Source organism: Elgaria multicarinata, chromosome 5 (genome assembly GCF_023053635.1).
Source record: "Elgaria multicarinata webbii isolate HBS135686 ecotype San Diego chromosome 5, rElgMul1.1.pri, whole genome shotgun sequence".
Taxonomy (NCBI): Eukaryota; Metazoa; Chordata; class Lepidosauria; order Squamata; family Anguidae; genus Elgaria; species Elgaria multicarinata.
Window position 1 is genome coordinate 121139052 of NC_086175.1, and position 22692 is coordinate 121161743.

General features: G+C 45.8%; 1 protein-coding gene across 1 annotated transcript in view; it reads left to right on the forward strand.

Annotated features, from left to right (window-relative positions):
* The window catches only part of MAML2 (mastermind like transcriptional coactivator 2), a 181751-nt gene that overhangs the window by 111877 nt on the left and 47182 nt on the right, over positions 1 to 22692 (forward strand). The window contains exon 3 of the mRNA XM_063127739.1: positions 16835 to 18322. Within this exon, the coding sequence (XP_062983809.1) occupies positions 16835 to 18322 (1488 nt within the window). The remainder of the gene's footprint in view (positions 1 to 16834; positions 18323 to 22692) is intronic.

Below are 22692 nucleotides of genomic sequence, written 5' to 3' on the forward strand. Positions count from 1 at the left end.
TACTTTCACCACCACCACCACCACCCAAAAATGCCAACTTTGATTTTTAAGAGAGCTTCGGCTATTGGGCAGTATAACAATGTAATAAATAAATAAAAATAAATAAATAAATTAAGAACATATGTTTCCTGGAAAAAATAAGAAGCACAAAACTTGAAACTGATAAATTTATTTTAAAGTGGAAGAAATACGTTATGCCAATTATAGCAAACAAATTGGAAAGGAACGTCTATGGGTCTAAAATGCATTATTTAATAGGAATATCACCTCCAAATCATCCCCCCCAACTCACACACACGCGCACACACACACTCAGCATCACTCACTCCAAACAAACACGCATGAACACATGCATTCACTCAAAGACCCCATGCACCCCATTCACCCATACATTCTCTCTCTCTCTCTTTCTTCTGGGCGCGTTCCGGAAGTCTGAACGTGGAGCCTCCCCATCCCCACCCCAGCGTCCCTGGCTTTGCTTCGGCTGGGCGGGCGCGGGGCGCCATCTCACTCACTCAGGCCCAGCTGAATCCTCGGTCCGGGTCGGCTCACAGCCAACGCGCGTGAGTGCTGCGCTGTGCCCGGCACCCCTCTTAGCTTAGCGCTCTAGGCGGCTGCCTGAGTGGCCTCTATGGTAGCAGCGGCCCTGGTTAGACTGAGACTTGGGTTCTAGTCCCATACTCAGCCATGAAGCTCACTGGGTGACTTTGGACCAGTCACCAACTCTCAGCCTAGCCTACCTCACAGGGTTGTTGTGAGGATAAAATGGAGAGCAGGAGGATCATGTCCGTCTCCTTGAGCTCCTTGCAGGAAAGGCGGCTATAAATGTAACAAATGAATGAAGTCTTCATAATTTTGTTTGTTTATTTAAAAGCACATTGGTGGTGTGTGTGTGGAGGTGTGTGTGTGTGTGTGTGTATGTATCAGAGAGGGAGAGGCAGAGAGAGGGAGATGGCATGTCTACACCATGCCTTATCCCGGGGATGGTCCTGGGATCTTCCCTGTGTGTCCGCATGATGCACAGGGGATCCTGGGGGCAGGGAGGGGTGATCCCTCCATTTCCCCTGGGTAACTGGGACAGCTTTTAGCCCGATTCTTCCCGCGGTCTCGGGATTGTCCTGAGACCACAGGAGGTGTGGGTGGCCATCCCTGTTTCATCCCGGCTCCTCATGAGTAAACGTGAGGAGGCGGGAACCAGGCAGGAGCTCTTCAGGGGCTCCGTGCCCATCGGGGATGCGGGGGAGCAGGAGTGGGTGTTTGTATTATTATTTTCTTACCTTTGGCGGAGCACACGTGTGCTCCTCTCCTCGTTTTTTAAAAAATGGCAGCTGCAACATGTTTCCGGACATCGCGCGGACGTCTGGACACCCAGGGAGGATCGTGGAAGCCGGTAAGTCCGCGATCCTTCCCCTACACCCTTGTGGTGTAGACATGCCCACACACACAGAGAGATCAGAAAGTAGATGCACAACTGCATTTTGTGATTTCTATACTGTGTCCTCCCTTGAAGTGAAAATCCAAGAATTGGCAGTTTCATGGAAAGCAACAAAACCTTTGTCTTTTCAAACGGACAGTATAGGCCTTTACAATGTCCTTCTGTCGTTTTCCTGCTGCCTTATAAGATCACGGCTTTCTATCTGCTGGATTGTATTTCTAATTCCTCTGAAACATGGGGAGGAAAATAGTCATACACCACTAATCCAGATTCTTTATAGTTCATCACTGCTAAATCCTTTGTTCTCCCCACACCCTTTTGTTAGAAAATAAGTGAATAGCGCCAGCTCCATTTTGATATATATTTGGAAGCCCTCTTGAATACAAAGTAGCGCAGTTCCAAAGATTTTTCAGAGGCATTCATCTCCCAAATTGTGGAGGTGGGTGAGAGTAAGCCCACCCCAAGCAAACATCAAATTGGCTCAGCGGTGCAACAGTTTTTGTTTTTTTAACTTTTGTTTTGCTGCCGTTTGCAAACAGCAGTGGATTTCCCATGCACTAGCCTTTCCCCCAGTAATGGGGCATTTGCAGAAGGCAACTGGTGGGAATGGTTAAGCAAGCAAGCATCCACCCAGCCTGCCTGTAGATTCTTTCTTGCAAAATGCCCCTCCCTTCCAAACACGCACCTTATCCCTGCATTGACGTTAACCAATAAATTCAGGTAATACCTGTTTGCTAGTTTAACATGTACTTCTGCCCAGACACCGAGGTAATGCACCCTAAAGAAATGTTCCATTGGAGCAATAGGTGAGCTGGTCCTTGCAGTGTTATAGTGGAACAAGGGCTTGCAGAAAAGGTGACATTAAATGCTACCTCCCTCAGGCTTCCTCTGATTTATTTATTTTTAATTTCAACAAAATAAAACGGGGTGGGGGGAACGTTGTAGCTACATAAAAGTTGAATATGCCCATTTCAGTGCATGCATATCAATGAAAATACGGCTTTCTAAGAATTAAACATAAACTTCAACAAAAGCAGGCCAAATATCCAAATAAGTATCCATTCACAAGTGGCATCTATACGGATTTTGAAAGCACTGTAAGGTCTTCAATCCATTGCATTATTGGAGTTGTGCGTTTATCCTTCCAATACTGTAATATCAGTCTTTTGGATATCAAAAGGGTGTGGTGAATCCATTTGCACTGACAGTCCTCTAGGAATCAAGTAAATAATTAAAAAAGAGATGTACATGAGGAAATATTAAAGAGCGTTCCAATACAAAATTTATCCATATAATAACCTTCTCCCCCAAAGAGGCAACTATTGATTAAAAGAAGCATTAACTGGCCCTGCTCAGAAGACACCTTAAACTATGGCTTTAACTATGGTGGTTAAGCCAGAAAGCTGGGCTGTGTTCAGAAGACACCTTAAACTATGGCTTTAACCATGGTGAATAAAGCAAAAAGTCTTATTCACTGTGGTTAAAGCCATGGTTTAAGGTGTCTTCTGAACGGGCCCACTGTGTTACACCTCCAGCAGTTAGCCATCTTTGACTTGTCTAAGGCCTTAGCTAGCCCTAAGGTTTATCCTGGGATCGTCCCGGGGTCATCTCTGTATGTAAATGACACACAGGGGATCCCGGAAGCAGGCAGGGATGACCCCGGGACGATCCCGGGATAAACCTTAGGTCTAGCTAAGGCCAAAGTCTGTTTCCTCTGAACTTAACTGCAATGCTCAGAGTAAGTGGAAGAGATGGGATTTTGCCAGCAACAATATCTTTTTGTGGGTTATCCCTATTCCAAAGTAAAGTATTTTGTGGTGGCTTGCTCTTTTAATGGCCAATTAAGACCCATTCGCTTTACAAAAGAACTGCTCCTGGTCAAGATGAAAACTGCCAGAACTGGTTCGTGGATATGGATCAACACAGCTGCCTGCATTTTTGGACAGTCTTGTGGGGTGGAGTGGGGGACTATCATGATGAGTGCCTGGACTTCAATGTTTATCACTACATCACTGGGTCTTAGTAATGCCAGAATGATGAAAAGAGCTGTCTTTTATTGCATAACATCTCAAACCTTTGGAATGTAATGGCTTTCCCTTATTACAGCTGCTGTGACTCAATTAGGACTCCATGGGGCAGATTGGAGGATACAGCTCCCTCAACCTGGCCCAGTCCATGGAAGCGAAGGAGTGTGCATATCTACTCCATGCCCGCCCACCATGCCAGTCCCTCCTCTGCCACTCTTGCAGGTACATGTGGAGATGGAATACCTGAAGTCCACCCGTGACCATGCAATTCAACATCTATAGATGAAAACCGTGGGTTTGATTTACTACATTTTAGTAGGTAATCAACCATGCTATTTTCACCTATGTGTATTAAATTGTGCAAGCGTGGGTAGCGTTTCGACATTCCACCCGTGAGCGTATACATGCACGAACATCTGAAGTGGGAAGGGTGCGACAACTGAGAGGGGCAGGAGCTGTGCACGCTCATTCTCTCCATACATTGGGCAGACAGGGGAAAATGTATCGTCGAATCAGGCTATGTAACAGGCTATGTAACCCCCCTGGTTTCCTTCAGAATCCCCCAGTTCTACCCAAGGTATCTTTTCATAAGAACATATGAAAAGCCATGCTGGCTCAGACAAAGGATCCATCCATTCCAGCATTCTGTTCACACAGGCCATTTCTACACCAGCCCGGTGTAGAGGGAGGGAGGGGGGAGGATCTTGTGATATCCTGATCACGAGATCCTCCCCTTAGTCCGCATGCAGGCGCGACATCCTGGGAGAAAGGAGGGTATTGCGCCTGCCATTTTTAAAAAAATATTTTTGAAGGAGCTGAGCACAGGTGCACTCCAGCAAAAAGTGAGGTGGTGTTGTTTTTTTAAAGAAAAAGGCCTAACCCTACTCCCCTACCCCCAATTCCTCCTGGCCCAGTCCCTTCTCTCTACTGCTCCCTTCTACTCGCGGGGAGGAGAGAAGAAGCCTGGATGGGTGGCCACACCTCCCGCGGTCTTGGGATGATCCCGAGACCGCAGAAAGAATCGGATTTTCCCAGGGATTATTTGGACGCACAGGGACTCGGCTGTGACAATCCCGCATTTTGGGGCTGGTGTAGAAACGGCCACAGTGGCCAACCAGCTGCCCACAGGAAACCCACAGGAAGGACATGAGTGCAACAGCACTTGCCCATAATCAACAAACCAAGCAACAACGTAGGCTGCTTCTTGCCCAAATCTACACAGGCTGTCCGGCAGAAGGGAAGCAAACAATCTCTCACATTTTCACTTCTGAAAGTTACTTCCATGAGTTAAGTGAGTCAGTTGTTGCTATCCTGCATACCTAATTCTGCCTGATTGGATCCTTGCTTTCTTCAAACGGGCTTCCTCCTCCTCTCCAGCAACAAACACACACACATAAAATAGGGTCGTGTTCACTCTGCAAATATTGTCTTTGAATTGCCTGGGGAAGCTCTCCCACACCCACCCAAGACAAGTTCCATGCTGGAAGTGTGTTTACCATATTACTCTGTTTGTAAGTTACTGAAACTAACTGTGGGGCCTATATCAAGGGTAAGGGCTAGTTAGACCAACCTTCTAGATAATCATCCCCAGCCAGCATCCCCATGCTGGTGGGGATGATAGGACATGTATTTCAGCACATCTAGAAGGCACCAGGTTGGGGAAACATAGAAACATAGAATAGTAGAGTTGGAAGGGGCTTATAAGGCCATCGAGTCCAACCCCCTGCTCAATGCAGGAATCCACCCTAAAGCATACCTGACAGATGGGGAAGGCTGAGAAAAGACAATATTATTTGTCTTTTATTTTAATGCAACGTTCAGTTGATTCATTTATCTGAAGCCTTTAATTTTCAAAATTAGAAGTTGTCTAACTTGGGCCTAATCTACACCAAGCAGGATATTGTACCATGAAAGCGGTATATAAAAGGCAGGAGCCACACTACTGCTTTATAGCAGCATTGAAGTGCACTGACAACTGTTGGGGCCCATTGACACATACCATATACCGCTTTTATAGTGCAATATCTTGCTTGGTGTAGATTAGGCCTTGGTGTAGAGTTCAAAGTCTATCTCACTCATATTTATCCGGCTTGGATCAATGTTATACATTTATAGAAGTGGTCAATGGGTGTAGCAGTGGGTGAGTTTGGCTAGTGGGGACCAGCCCACTGGCTTGAGAAGTGTTACTTCTCTACTCTCAGGGAGTATGGTAGCTCTAAAGTGCTTCTGGGAGTCAGGAAGATTGAGGTGGTGATGGGTGATTATTAAGGAGTCGTTTCCCCATTGGGAGCGTCCCTATGTCTGTTACAGGTCACATGTAGCACAGCTTTATAGTGCCCCTTATTTCGACATATTTGATCTGACAACTCCCTAGTGCAGTGGTTCTCAACCTGGGGCACTCCAGATGTGTTGGACTGCATCTCCCAGAATGCCCCAGCCAGCATTCTGGGAGTTGTAGTCCAACACATCTGGAGCGCCCCAGGTTGAGAAAGGCTGCCCTAGTGGGTTTTTTGGGGGTGGGTGGGTGGGGTTAACTTTGATAACTGAAAAACACGTTCTCCATATTCTTTGGCCCGTCACCTTTCCCTGGAAACAGTAGTGCTCAGGACTGACTGTTCAATGTGGCCTTGTAAGAAAGCTGCACCACAATTGGTTTTCCATGCCAGTTGACAAATCCATTAACAAGGGCAGACAGGAATTGTGGCCAAGGAGACAGGAACAGTGAAGGAATGAAGGGAGATGTGAGACAGTGGCTGGAAGGAAAGGAAGAACCTGTAGGTTCTTACAGGGTTGAGGAAATTGGAACCAGGCTGAAATCAGCAATTCAAATCTGTATTTGGTGATTTGCCTTGCTGATGCCTCACCAGAGGACCATTGATGCCTCAGGCCATGCTCCCTCACTGACAGATTGATCTTATTTACTCCAGGGGTAGGTGGCCTGGTGCCCTCCAGATGTTTTAGACTCAGCTCCCATCAGCATGGCCTGTGGTTGGGGTTTATGTGTGTTGTAGTCCAAAATATCTGGAGGGCAGACATGTTGCCAAGCCCTGATTTACTCCATTGCACTCTGTACCCAAGCTACAAAACAGATGGAGGGAAGCGTGTACAAGTTGCAGAAGGAGAATGCCCAGATGCAAATGTCTTTGCAGTTGTTGCATCCTGGACAAAGTGTTTTGCTACTTCCAGAATCAAAGGCCTGTGTATGCCAGTGGCTGAGAAAAAACACGCAGGAGGGCGCTGTGGCATTCACGACCTGCTTGAGAGCTCCTGCACAGGTTGGCCATGGTGTGAACAGAATGCTGGACTAGATGGACCCACGGACTGATCCATCGTGGCTCTTCTTATGTTCTTAAGAATCGACCGATTGCTTTTGTTTTATATGATTGGTCGGCAAATTAGGTGAAAATCGTAACCTGATGACGGGGGGAGGGTTCCACTTTTTAATATGTAAAATTATTTGAATTGACGAAGAGGCGAAGTAAACAGTCACGAGCCAGGAGTGTCAACAAAATGTACAAATATTCCCTGATACCTTGAGTTTTGTCTGTAGGAGAGTGAGATGACCCCCCCCACACACACAGTCGACCCGCAATCTAAAGTGGTACCATCCAGAATTCTTCTACCTCTTTATATTCTACCCCCTTGCTCAGCATAATGTGTGGAACAGCTCCCAAGCTATAAATGGAATAGCTTCAGCAATATTGATTGGTTTCCATTTCTTTTAAGATTTTACTTTTCGCCACTCTGTGCCAAAGAAAACCTTTGTTACTTGCCAGCTGCCATAGTAACTGGTTTTTTGTTGTATTTAATTCGGAGGGGGGGGGCGGTGTATCCTTAGCTTTTTCTGTTCTGTTCTGGGAATGGAAAGAAACAATTTAATGAGAATTGTGATTGACCCGTTTTATTATTTTTGGGGAGGTTGCATGAAACTGCAATTAAAGTTCGAGAAACAAGTAGTCATTTTTCACTATAGTCAAGGGATCAAGGAAAATAGGCCTGGAGTCAGCATTGGCATCCTTGGGCAACTGCTAGCCCTCCCCCAAGTGCCCTGACTGAGCTGAGTATGGAAACCTGTCTGGGCTCTCCGTTAATTTTTCTTTCTAGCCCAGTAGACTGAACAGCACTGGGCAGCCTGGTCTAGTTCTCCATTAAATTTCTCACAATGCACAATATGTCAGAGGTATTGTGGGAAGTTAAAATGGCGGCAAGACCCAGCTGCCTGGAATGCTCTTGCTACCATCAGATAAGGCCTCCAGGACCAGTCAACAACGGGAAGGAGCACCAGAGGGCATTTGGGCTAGGACGTCCTCTAACCCAATTAGACGTCCTCTAATTGCCTGGGAAATGCTGTTAGGAACATAGGAAATCACCTTGCACTGTGTCAGATGCCTTGGTCCATCTGGACCAGTATTGTCAACGCTTACTGGCAGTGGCTCTCCGGGTTTCAGACAGGACTTTATCCAGCGCTACCTGGATATGTCAAAGATCAAACCTGGGACCTCCTGCATGTAAACCATGTGTTCTTCCACTGAGCCATGCCTCCCCCCCCCCCCCCGTCTGTTCTTCAACGCGATATTTATTTATTTATTTTTATTTTTATTTATTTATTGCATTTATAGCCCGCCTTTTTTCCTCCAAGGAACCCAAGGCGTCGTACATAATCCTCCTCCTCATTTTAGCCTCACAACAACAACCCTGTTGTGAGGTAGGCTGGGCTGAGTCTGTGACTGGCCCAAAGTCACCCAGTGGGTTGCCATGGCCGAGTGGGGACTAGAACCCGGATCTCCTGACTCACAGTCCAACACTTTAGCCACTACACCACACTGGCTCTCTTTGAAAAGGACACCTGATTGTGAAGAGATCCCAATGGTTTCATAATGAATTGTTGTTGTCGATTTTACTGTACACCACCCTGAGGTCAATTGATATATGGTGGGTTAAAATATTCAAGTAGATAAAATGACATGGAGCACCCATGCTGACATCTATGCATGTCGGCGCCTCTTTTCAGACACCTTGTTCAATGAGATGTACTTGGGATGGGGGCGTCTTGCTCCACTTCACACATTTTATAGCGGCTCGTGGGAATAGGGCTTGAATGAAAGTTGAATAGTTCTGACTTATGGCAGTGAAAATGTTTGAGTTGTGGCATGCTAAGATTTATTTATTATTTATTTATTATATATTTATACTGCCCAGAGCTCTCTGGGCAGTTTACAACTAAAACCATAAAATCCAGTTTAAAACTTTAAAATCACATAAAACCAGAAAAAAATACAGTCCAGGGAAGGCTTGTTTTAAAAGATATGTTTTTAGGAGGCATTTAAAAGTTATTACATTCCCTGCCTCCCGAACCGCACGAGGGAGGGTTTTCCAGAGGGTGGGTGCCGCTACAGAGAAGGCCCGCCGTCGAGGTTCTTTATGGCAACATTCCCTTCGTGTTGGGATGATGAGCAGGGCCTCCTCTGAAGATCATAAAAAGTCGCCTGGGTGTATATAAGGGAAGGCGGCCTGCTAGATATTGTGGAGCCCGGAACTGGACACAATACTCTAGATGAGGCCTCATCTAGAGTATTGCGTCCAGTTCCGGGCTCCACAATTCAAGAAGGACGCAGACAAGCTGGAGCGTGTTCAGAGGAGAGCAACCAGGATGATCAGGGGTCTGGAAACAAAGCCCTATGAAGAGAGACTGAAAGAACTGGGCATGTTTAGCCTGGAGAAGAGAAGATTGAGGGGAGACATGAGAGCAGTCTTCAAATACTTAAAAGGTTGTCACACAGAGGAGGGCCAGGATCTCTTCTCGATCCTCCCAGAGTGCAGGACACGGAATAACGGGCTCAAGTTAAAGGAAGCCAGATTCCAGGTGGACATCAGGAAAACCTTCCTGACTGTTAGAGCAGTACGACAATGGAATCAGTTACCTAGGGAGGTTGTGGGCTCTCCCACACCAGAGGCCTTCAAGAGGCAGCTGGACAACCATCTGTCAGGGATGCTTTAGGGTGGATTCCTGTATTGAGCAGGGGGTTGGACTCGATGGCCTTGTAGGCCCCTTCCAACTCTGCTATTCTATGATTCTATATCCTGGTCCCAAGTTGTTTAGGGCTTTTTAAGATAATAGCATAACCTTGTACATGATTTGTTGCCGTGATGTCCAAACTGTACCCCTTCAAGAAGCCCTTTCCACGGTGACCTCCCTGCGGAGGATTGCGGCATAATCCCTGTGCATTGCAGAGGGCCACGGTGCTTTACCCTCGAGCTATATTGGACCTGCATGAACTAGGACTGCACCCTAGGAAAAACCCACATGCCCTTGTGGCTGCAGGACAAGATAGAATTTGACTAGCAAGCTGTCTTTCAGGGCAGCTCCTCATCTGCTGTTATTGACCATCGCACCGAGCTGTTATTGGTGGTTCACCAAGATTAAAAACCTTTAAAGATACAGTATACAAACTGTATACAGTTTAAACCCATTTACATAAAACCACACAAACAAACCATACACACAGAGACAACATATATCTAAAAACAACTTTAAGGGATCAACCCAATTAGACAAATCCAGAACCTGATTAAAACTCATCCCATAATAATAATAATAATATTTCTTACCCGCCTCTCCATTTTGATCGAGGCAGGGAACAACAATAAACGATAAAATACATAATACTCAATTAAAACATAATATATATTGTTAAAAACATCCTAGAAACATTTTAAACACTGGATAGGCCTGCCGGAAGAGAAGGGACTTAAACTGGCACCGAAAAGATAATGTTGGGGGCAGGCAGGGCCTCGTTGGGGAAATTGTTCCATAAATGAGGGGCCACCACTAAGCGTGCCCTCTCCCTTGTCGCCGCTTTCCGAACACCTTGTGCAAACCACTTGTGTGGGGGATTTCCCCCATTGGATGGAGCTCTTTAACACCAGGATACGGCTGTGCGTGGGCACGGGCAATGTTACACATATCTGCTAACCAAACCGAACAGGAGGAATGGAAACTCAGGATTGCAAACAATTGCCTGGCAGTGTTCTGTAATCTCCCCGAGTTTAAATCTGCCACGCAGGATGTTGAAAAGGCAAAATCGCACGGCAGCAGGCACATTTTTTAGGATTAGGAGCTTCCTGTGCATGGCTGTGTGTGTGTTAATATTTTAAGCTGACTTCTAAAACTGGTAAACAATTGCTCTGCTTCCCCTGGTAGATGGTGTTGGGTGACCTCTTTTACATGCCTGATTATCCTGTCAACATTTATAATGCCTTTGATATTTCTTTCTCGTTGGGATTGGATCAGTTAAGCAGTTACGTTTCGCCCATGCTCGGCTTGCCTTACTCTCGGCTTCACGTCCCCTGGTAATATATGTTGACATTAATTTCTGTAGATTTAGCAGTGAGGGATTGTTAATTTATTCATGGTTGAAAGGAATCTGAAACAGGATGGGGGGGAAGAGTTCTCTGGGACGAATGCGGTGCGTGTGGGGGTGAAAATACACATCTCGTACAGCACGGAGCGCTGATCTTCCATGCCTATTTGTTTCACACAGAGTAATGAATGCCCCCATCCTGGTTCACAATTTTGACCTATTTAAAGCTGCACTGTTCTCCTGTGTTCACATTTCGCTTCTTGGCAGTGGGAACCACACATAACATTTTATAACCCATCAGCTGCAGTATTTGTCTAACAGATATCATTATTGCATGCCAGCAACTGGAATCAAAGGCACAATGAAAGATCTCTAAGGCAGCACGTTGCTGAGATTGTGTAGACAAACCTTTTGTGTCTGCAATTTAAATTGGCCAACACTCCCCCCCCCCCCCGTTAATTTAATCTAATATGTTGAGATAATGCTGCTCTGGTTACTATCCCAGCATAGGTCATTAATTGATCAAAATGAAATACGTGTTTACAAAGAGTGTCATTCTTTCTTTCTTGTTCTAACAGGGGGGTTGCTTTGGAAGCAAGCGGTAAAATCATGTATTATATATTAATTATCTTGTTGGCAAGCTGGAACCGACTTCTAGAACGGCAGTAGTTTCACTGCATCTATCCCCCCTACACACACACACACACACACACACACACACACACACACACACACAGAGTACTTGGAGGAGCTTCTGAACACTGATTCCCATGCCAAGGAATTATCCGATGCTGATTTATTTTATGTTATTTATTATTTACAACATTTCTCTACTGCTCTGCATCGAAGACAGATTCCAGAGCGGTGAACATAAGAGTAAAAAGCTGAAACACCATATTAAAAGAGTACCAATAAAACCTCTAGCTGGTCAATTAATGGCCCTTTCTACACTAGCCGTTTTTCCAGGGATCATCCCGGGATCATCCTTGTGTGTCCAAATGACTCACAGGGGATCCCGGGATCAGGGAGGGATGATTCTTCCATTTCCCCGGGATAACTGAGACCTCAGTTATCCCGGTTTTAAATGTGGTCCCGGGACGATCCCGAGGACCGCGGGTGGTGTGGGCGTCCATCCCAGCTTCTTCCCTCTTCCCTGCGAGTAGCAGGGTCATCAGAGGGAAGGAGAGTCCAGGGCCCTCGGGGGTGGGTTGGGGAACGGGGTCGGGTTTTTTGTTTTCTTACCCTTTAATTTTCGCTGGAGCGCAAGTGCACTCCAGCTCTGGCCCTTTAAAAAAAATGGCGGTCGCAACATGAGAGATGCCCATAACGTTGCACAGCCCATTTAGACTGACGACGACGATCCCAGAAGCAGGTAAGTCCGGGATCGTCCCCTCTCCCTCACTCTACACCCGTAGGTGTAGAAAGGGCCAAGGAATGCTTCCTGGAATAGGACTGTTTTCAGGAGGCACCAAAAGGAAGAGATGTTGGCAGCTGCCTGACCTCCAGGGGCAGGAAGTTCCAAAGAAAAGGGACCACCACACTGAAGGCTCTTCTCTGGGTGGACTCGTGTTGGGCCATAGGTCCACATGAAACCATCAGGATTTAATTTAGTTTTATTTTAAAATTGTCAAAGACATAGGGAAAATATACTTTGTGGAGGGTTTTTTTTTTTCCAGGAGAAGATGAGATGTAGGGCCGAGATTAATGAATCGCAGAATTGTAGAATGTTAGAGTTGGAAGGGATCTATTCCAACCCGGTGATCCATGCAAGAATCTACAGCATCCTTGACAGATGGCCAGCTATGCTCTACCTGAACACCTCCAGTGAAGGAGAGACCACCACTGTCTGTACCATTCTCAAATTACTCTTACCATTAGGGACTTTCTCCTAATACTAAGCCAGAATCTGCTTCCTCACAATTCCATCCATTCAGCAGACTCCAACAGGGTGCTTATGCGCCTGCCGATCCCTTTACGTCCCACCAATTCCCTTCTGCAAGCCGCAGGTCCCACTGATTCCATTGCACAAGTAGGACCCACCGCTCACGCAAGGGAGATTTAGAGCTTCGTAGGGGAAGCCACAGAACAAGCAGAAATGCTCGTTTCTGGAATGAGGCCCGTGGGCGGAGCTCCGTTATGGACGCTCCGCCAACCTGCTTAGTGCCAGAAATGAGCATTTCCGCGGGCTGCCCTGGAAGTGCTAAATCCCCATTGCTCAAACAGTGGGGGTCATTAACGCAACGCAATTGGTGGACATAAAAGAATTGGCGGATGCAGACGTGCCCTGTTAGATTTTGCCCGTTGGTTCTAGTTCTGCCCTCTAGAGCAACAGAGAACAAGCCAGCTCCATCTTCTGTGTGACGGTCTTTCAGTTTTGAAGACCACTCTCACGTTTCCATTAATCTTCTCTTTCCCAAGTTAAAGATATCCATCTCTTCAACCATTCCTGATAGCACTAAGTTTTAGGGTGGTCAAGTGCTTTTTTATATATACACAGAGGGTAGTTGTCTACTTGAACGGCTGCCCTGTCCAACTCCAGTCGAAAGAAAATGAACCATGAGAATGGTTGTGCATCAACAATTAGCACCTCAGCCGCAGGCTGAACACGTAGGCCCACAGGTCACTGGGTCATGATCTTCCATAGTATGGTGAGATGTACTGCATTTCTATTTAAATTCAATAATAATAATAATAATAATTTATTTCTTACCCGCCTCTCCACTTGGATCGAGGCGGTGAAGAACAGTGAATATAAAACACATAAAAGCTGATTAAAAACATAGTATACATGATAAAAACATCCTAAAAACATCCTAAAATTCCACTGGATAGGCCTGCCGGAAGAGATCAGTCTTTATTGCTTTTTTAAATGCTAAAAGACTGTCAAGTTGACGAATCCCCTCCGGCAGGCCATTCCACAGTCTGGGAGCAGCAGAAGAGAAGGTCCTCTGGGTAATACCCATCAGCTTAGTTTTGGTTGACTGAAGTAGATTCTTCCCAGAGGACCTGAGTGTGCGGGGCGGATTGTACGGGAGAAGGCGATCCCGCAGGTAGCCTGGACCCAAACCATGTAGGGCTTTAAAGGTGATAACCAACACTTCGCCCGGAAACTAATTGGCAGTCAGTGAAGAGATTTTAAAACTGGTGTAATGTGGTCACCCCTAGGTGTACCAGTGACCAGCCTGGTTGCCATATTTTTGACTAAAACTTATTTCTGAACTTGCATCTATACATATAAATTAGCATATGCAGATGCTATGGAAATCACTGTCCTCTTTTTTGGTAAGTCATAAGTGGCTAGGCTGACCATATAAAAAGGAGGACAGGGCTCCTGTATCTTTAACAGTTGTGTAGAAAAGGGAATCTCAGAAGGTGTCATTTGTATGCATTCAGCACCTGGTGATATTCCCTGTTCATCACAACACTTAAAGCTGCAGGAGCTATACAAGAGTGACCAGATACAAAAGAGGGCAGGGCTCCTTCAGCTTTAACTGTAGTTTGGAGGAGGGAATTTCACCAGGTGCTGCATGCATACATCTGTTAAAGATATATTTATTTATTTATTTATTTATTTATTTAAGTATTTTTATGCCGCCATTCAGCCAAAAAAGGCTCTCATGGCGGCTTACAAAAGTATTTCTTGACAGTCCCTGCCCACAGGCTTACAATCTAAAAGACATGACACAAAAGGAAAGGGGATTGGGAGGGAGGAGGAGGAGGGGGATATAGGAGCCCTGTCCTCCTTTTCATATGGTCACCCTATAAATGGCCCATCTAAATCTGCATAGGATTGCACCCCAAAGGTTGTAGAGTTGGAAGAGAAGATCTCAGGGAGAGATATAACCAGAAATAAGGGGATGTGGCTGTCATAATTCTCAAGTTGTTTATATGCAGTGTGTGTACTTGACAGTGGGTGGTATTTTTATTTATTTATTTATTTATTTTAAAAAAAACCTTCGTTATCCTCATCATTTCTCGCAATGCCAAACCATCGAATCCCTTTGTATGCGTTGTTGGCTTGGGTCCGGGAGATAACGGTTGTGAAACCGAAATCTTATGCTCAATCTAGGGAATTGTGGTCGATATAAATATTTGTTTCCACTCATTCCAAGCTCCTGGGATTTAGAAGAGCTACTGGTTTTGTAAAGTAGTAAATTAATGAAATAAACATTGGGAAGAGCAAAATGTGCTGCCAGGGCATGGCTTTCGTTGCCTGGAGACTTCCTCCTTTCACAAGAAGAATTTGGGGCCGGGAGAATGCTTTTGGTTCAGCAGAAGGAGAACAAAGATCATTGGGAAAAGACGCGAATGAAATTTAGCAGGTTTACGAGAAGGAAAGCATGTGGAAGGGCACGCGGGAAAGGAACAAAGCAGAAAAATTATTATGGCCTTTGAGTTACCCCATTCTCTTTATAGTTCAAATTTTACCAAATTAGGTCGCCAAGAAGTTTTTATCATTGGTCTCCTCCCATTGCAGTCTTCATTTGAATTTAGTGCACATGAATTCTACTGATTTTGTTCAGTGTTGGACCTACCAGACTGAAGGTAATTTAAAAATCTAGCACAGCTCAGGCCAAAACAAGTCTAAATATTCATTTCACATTTAGAAGATGGCAAAAATGATGGCCGGTTTCACAGGGCCGTAGAGGGAACAAATCTCCAATACTAAAGTGGTATAAAGGGTCATGGTCCTATCAAACTCTTAAGACCAATTGATTTCAATGGGCCTCTTATGTGCTATATAATACCTTTCATGTCAAAATATCATATTCTGTCAGTCTGTCTATCTATGTAATCCCACACACATTGGCCCCGTTCAGAAGATACCTTAAACCACGATTTCAACCACGGTGACTAAGGCAAAAAGCCGTGGTTAAAGCCGTGGTTTAAGGTGTCTTCTGAACAGGGCCATTGTATTGATGCCATTTGGGGAGACATGTCAGATTGTAGAATAGAGCATATACTGTAGATTTGCTTTTAAAAAATTAAAAAGTCACAGGGACAACACCAGTCATCCCAAGCCACTGATTCTGTTATGTTGTTATGACAACACAGATCACTGGAGGTGTGACAAATTAGCCATGTTATGGAATGCTCATGAACATTTTAACTGGTCAGGAGTTGCACTGTCAACACAAAGGCTTGAGAGTAGGTGGGAGGAAAGCAAGAAATCACACTTCTGCAGCAGTGATCAGCTCTTAGGCTCAATGTGTGACTGGAGTACATGAATGGAAGCTGTGTGTCTGTGGCACACAGGAGTGTTCCCTCAGCATGAGGCCAATGCTTTGAAGCTTGTGAGATGTGTTTGCAGTAGCATGTGGATGCATAACAGATAGATTACTGCATTTTTTAAAAAAACCCATGACTGCATAGCTCTACATGGATTTCCAAATGGGGGGGAAGAGTTCGATATAAGACCTTTGTAGAAGGCTTTGCAATTTGCTAGCAGTTAGTAAGAATACAGAGAATATAATATTTCATTTGGGGCTACCTTTGATACAAAGTCCACAGTTGGCAAACATTCATGAATTACATTTTTAGCACCAATGTTAAGGGCACCATAGAATCATAGAACAGTAGAGTTGGAAGGGGCCTACAAGGCCATTGAGTCCAACCCCCTGCTCAATGCAGGAATCCACCTTAAAGCATCCCTGACAGATGGTTGTCCAGCTGCCTCTTGAAGGCCTCTAGTGTGGGAGAGCCCATCGCTTCCCTATTATTATTATTATTATTATTATTATTATTATTATTATTATTTATATAGCACCATCAATGTACATGGTGCTGTACAGAGTAAAACAATAAATAGCAAGACCCTGCCGCATAGGCTTACATTCTAATAGGTCATTGGTTCCATTGTTGTACTGCTCTAACAGTCAGGAAGTTTTTCCTGATGTCCAGCTGGAATCTGGCTTCCTGTAACTTGAGCCCACAGTAGAACCAACATGTTAATGCATTAATTGCAGTGACCTTTTTGAATGCCTGCTAAAGACCATTTTTGTTTCTTTCAGCTCCAAGGTTCCTTGAAGAGAAAACTGGTGGTAAATCTGTCGCCAGCCAATAACAAGAGATCGAATGGTATTGCTGACAGCACCTTCCTTGATATTAAGAGGATCCGAGTTGGGGACAATAATCTTTCTGTGGGACGGGGACACTGCGGTAACAATTGCCAAAACCAGTCCATGTTAGGATCCCTGACAGTTGGTCAATGTTCACAAAGGAAAGTCAACAGCCCAACAAGCAATACCGACTCCAATGCAAATGGGATGTTCAACATGGCTCTAAAGGAGGTGAAGAAAGAACCAGGAGAAACCCTCTCTTGCAGCAAACACTTGGATAGTCAGGCATCCCAGGCTTTTTCTAACAGATATGGAGAAGACACAGGGGATCAGTTGATGGACCCAGAACTTCAGGAGCTATTCAATGAACTGACTAATATTTCAGTGCCACCCATGAGTGACCTTGAACTAGAAAACATGATAAATGCTACCATCAAGCAAGATGACCCGTTTAACATTGACCTTGGGCACCAAATCCAGAGAGCGCCCCCAGTCAGATCTTCTTCCCTGCAGATGGATAAAATGGTGATCAAGCAAGAGTATTCACCAGCTATGAACCAATCTTCTGTGGGGTCACCCCAAATGAGGCCTTCCTCTACGGGTCCAGCTTTCACAATGTCCAGTGCCGCCATGTCCACCTCATCTCCAATTCCTTCGGCACCACAGACACAGACTCCTCCATCTCAAGTGTCTTCAGTTCCCAACCGACCGTTGGCCAACTGGCAAGAGGTCTCTCACGCCCAGCAGCTGAAACAAATAGCGGCCAACCGACAGCAACACGCCTTGATTCAGCAATGCCAGCAAAGCCAACCGCCATCAGCCTGGCCTGCTTTGTCGTCAGCAGAGCCTTCCGCCGGATCGTTTGCCCAGGAGAAAATCTCCAGCCCTTCTTTCCACCAGCAGCAATTCAGTCCGCAGAATCCTGGGATGTCTGCAGTCCCTGTAAATGGGAATCCGTCCAAAGGGATGAACAACTACATCTACCGGCCAAACACCATGTCCCAGGGAAGCTCCATAAACCCCATCATGCAGCGAAAGCCTCAGGACCTCGGCAGGGTTTATATAAGCAACAGCCAGATCCCGTTGGAGGAGCCTCAGAATAGCATCAAGCCTTTGTTTAATTTCAACTCGGAGCAAGCCAACCAGCAGATGCCTTCCGTTTTGAGCTCTCAAAGCAAGCCTTCTCTTCCGCACTATGCACAGCGGCAGCCTCAGCAACAGCCGAACTCAGTAGCTGTGCAACAACAACAGACCCAGCAGCACCAGCAGCAACAGACCCAGCAGCAGCAGCAGTCATCTGCCCAGCCTCTCCAAAGCCAGCCGCTTCAAAGGCCACCAAACATATCGTTAGCTTTGCAGCAGAAGATCCTGCTCCAGAAAATGCTGCAAAATCAGCCCGTGTCAGGACTGCAGTATCCTGTTCCGCCACAGCATCAACTGGTAAGGTTGCTTCCTGGCACAGTAATCTATTTCAGTAATTCATAGAATCATAGAGGTTGTTGATTGGTTTGATTTGTATCCCGCCTTTCTACCAAGAAAAATGGCACTCAAGGCAGCCAATGATGCTCAAGGCGAGTTGGGACTTAAGGTGCAATGCTATACATGTTTAGATTGGGGGTGGGGGAAGGCCAGCAATTCCCAGCATGCCCCAGCTGGGTGAGTTGGAAGAGGCCTTGTAGGTCATCTACTCCAACTTCCTGCTCAATTAAAATAAAGGCCTACAACTCCCAGCATGCCCCAGCCAGCCAAGTAAGAGGGGCCTTATAGGCTATCCAATCCAGCCTCCTGCTCAATTGACTTAATGCATGTTTAGACAGAGAAAAGACCAGAAACTCCCAGCATGCCCTAGCCAGTTGAATTGGAAGGGAACTTGTAGGCCATCTAGTCCAACTTCCTGCTCAATTGAAAAAAGGCCTACAACATCCAGTATGCCCCAGCCTAATAATCATGTATAGGATTGCACCTTTAATTATCTTATGGTATTGGGTGTGGGTGTGGGTGTTAGACGGCAGTGGGCCTGTTCAGACAACACACTAAGCCATGGTTAGGCCGCTAACCCTTTTGCAGCAAGTGGTTAGTGAGGGTGTTTTAACCACGGTTATGTAGCCATGGTTAGGAATTGTACACATGACACAGTAAGTCATGGTTCACACAACATGCCAACCCATAATGTTTAGCTCAAAACACTTAACCATCCGGGTTTAGCGTGTTGTCTGAACAGGGCCAGTGTATATTACTTCCTTCAAAATGTGGTAGGCCAGCCCTCCTACTCATTCTGCTGAGTGGGGCTCTGAAAATCCACACCAGATCCTGCCCTAATGGCATCACTGGTCAGAAATCCAGAGCCAGACCATCTCCAACCATTGGTTCTCCAGCTTTTTCTTGAAGACCTCCAATGAGGGACACACGCACACACACCCAATTCCATCCCAGGTGATTGTTCATTCTCAAACTGCTCGTACCATTAAGAAACACGAGCCGGATAGGAATCTGTCCTGTCCTATTGTCACTTATACTGAACCTGCCACAGGCAGCTGAGGAGGAAATGGCGTCTGTTCAGAGTGAGACCGAGGCTTCCTGGCTTAATCACATGATAACCAGGGAACATGGAGTGGGTGTGATGACATCACAATACTGCATTGCAAGTTAGTTTTGTGTAGGTGTTGACAGCACGGAGACCAAAGTCCGTTCAAGGGGAGGACAATGCTTCCTGAATAGGTGAACGCGTTTGAAGCGAACTGTACAAAAACCCCAATGCACAAAACCCAAGAAAATGCCAATTACTCAAAACCCACACAGGTAATTATATAATATCTATCAGCATCCCTTAATACAGAAGAAGAGTTGGATTTGATCTCAATCACAGCAAAACACCCCACCAGGTCGTTATGAACATGGTAATGCAGCAAAACACCAGGTTGTGAATTGAAAACAGTGGGGCAAGGGGGCGGAGTTAGAAAAATGCCCTGAAGGTGCAATCCTATGCATGTACACATAGACAGAAGTCCTGCAATTCCCAGCGTTCTCCAGGCCTTTTTCTGTCTAAACATGCATAGAATTGCGGCCTTAGTGAGTTAATTATATAAACCGCGTGGACCAAAGTCCCTCTGTCTTTCTCTGCCTTCCGTAAAAGTTGGCATATAGCAAAGGGATTCTGTGTTATTTATTACCCATTCGTGAGATGCTGGCCTGAGTTTGGTTAAGCCATGAGGAGATTACATAAAGTCTCCTGATGATAAATGTTTGTGGTGTTGTTGTCTTAAAGAAGGGACAAGGGACAATCTGACTCGGTGGCGTCTGGTGTATTTCAAAAGTGCACTTTCTGAAATCAGTTTGGCTTTATTGTAATGTAGGGTGACCATATGAAAAGGAGGACAAGACGCCTGTCTCTTTAACAGTTGTATAGAAAAGGGAATTTCAGCAGGTGTCATTTGTATGCATGCGGCACCTGGTGAAATTCCCTCTTCATCACAACAGTAAAACCTGCAGGAGCCCTGCCCTCTTGACCAGATACAAAAGAGGGCAGGGTTCCTGCAGCTTGAACTGTTGTGATAAAGGTGGAATTTCACCAGGTGCTGCATGCAAACAAATGACACCTACTGAAATTCCCTTTTCTACTCAACTGTTAAAGAGACAGGAGCCCTGTCCTCCTTTTCATATGGTCACCCTATGTAATGGAAGAGCTCTCAGGCTCTGGAATAAGAGCATCCCTTAAAATAAAGGACAAGTGGCCTACCCCTGATTACGAGCTTCATCAGGCCAGCGTTTTATTGCGCTCACGGATTTTCACAGATCCCGCTCACAACATCGTTTGCCTCCTGACCGCCTCCCGCCCCTTCTAGCCTGCTTCGCATCAAAAAAAAAACCCACCCCCAGTAAGTCCAACTTATTTTTTAAAGACGGAAGTTGCTGCTCTCTCCTGCTGTGTGCAGGAGAAGCAGCGCAATCAAAAGGGCCCACTGAATGGGCCACATGCACATTGTTTACTTCATCTTTCAAAAGAGGAAGTAATGAGGGACAAACGTGTGAGCAGAGAAGCAACGGTGAGCAAACGTGATTTTCCCTTGTGTGACGGCGACGCTCTACAGTTCCATAGTGTTTTTCTCTCTCCATCTTTTTGCCATGTTTTGAACATGATTTTTTTTTAACACCCCCACAAAACATATCCCCAAAGTGTCCCAGCAGACAACATTTGCTAAACCTTTCATTCAGCCACAACAAAGCGTCTCCAGCAATCTGTCAACACAAAGGAGAGACAATGGGACTTTCATAAGCTTCTGTAGCTTTGGAAGCCGTGCAGGGAAATGGTGTACGGTTGTTTTTATTAAGCTGCAGCAAGCAATTGCTAAAAGCACCCTTGTCTCCTTCTTTGCACACACATACACGCACCTCACCACAGTGGCTACTAATGAAGGAGCAAGGAGACCAAACTGGGAGGCAGAATTATGGCTGGGCTGGGAACAGAACCATAGTCACACCAACATTCAGGATTTGTTGTAGGTAGGGATGTCAGAGGAATCCGTTTGGGGGATGGCGCTCGGTGAGTTTTCACCAGCTCGGCCCCCCAGGTGCCAGCTTGTAGATCCCTGAGCTAGCTCAACTTGGTGCTTGCCAAGTCGTGGAAGCTCACAGATTCCCACCTTTTTTGCGGGGGGGGGGGCACTTGAGCAAATTCACAGCTGGGAGCATTGAGGGAAATTGGGATTTGTGCCTATTTGTGGCCATAAATCACACAATTTGCACAAAATTCTGTTTTACGCCTGCAATTTTACGCAAATGGCACTGTTTAGGGCCGTGAATTTGCACAAATCCCGATTTCTGTACATATTCCCAGCCACAAGTGTGTGCAAATCACAGCTCGTGGACCAAAAAAAAAAAAAGCCATGAGCTCTCACCTAGCACCCGTGAACTGTCTGGCGGCTCGCCCCGCACACCTGCAGGGGTCAGGCAACCAACGAAAATCCGGCGAGCAGAACGGGAACAGGACGCAGGGCATTCACCCAGCCTTAGACTTGTAGGTTTTCTTGATTAATGCCCTACAATATTGGGCCTGAACGAAAGGAGGCAGTGAGAGATCCATACATGTTTTTGAGGGCCCCTAGGGAAAGATACCCTCAATGCTCCCCTCTCTCAGCGACCCTCCCTTCTCACTGCCCTGTCAACAGCTGCTATTGCTTCTCCCCCTCGTTCTTATCATTGCTACCAGTTGCTTGCTTGACAGGTAAAGAGCTAGTGAACAGGTAGGCAGTGGCATCTCCTGCTCTTCCTTTTCACCCCCAGCGATGTCTGGGCAGACCAACGGGAAAGGTTACAGTGATGAAGAAGAGATGCAAATCCAGGGGATCCCAGTTCAGGTGTGGGTCTTCGGTAGGGTTCACAGTCATGCCTACCTTTGATACCAGCCCTGGATCTCCTTGTTATTTAAAGAATGGCTCAGGACCATGGTGCAGGCCCCATGGTCAAATGGCCCCATGCCATTTTTATTATCTGAATTACCCCTCTCAAGCTGCTATTTCCACATGCACCCAACCTGTGATCATTGATCGATGATTAGTGGCTTCCTATAAAGAAACCCTGCAGAGTAGCACTTATTAGCAAGAGAAACACTCAGTGGTGGAAACTGAGTGTTGAAAACTGAACTCAGTGCTGAAAACTGCAACATTGGCTCAGTTTTTTTCCCCTGTTTGACCTCAGAATGTTGAGACATGTAAATAGAAGAAGTGGCACAAGGTGAGGATTGCTGATGTCTCAAGGGTGCATTGAAAGACCTTTTTTCCTTATAGTTTTACTAGGGTGCCGCTAGGGGAGAG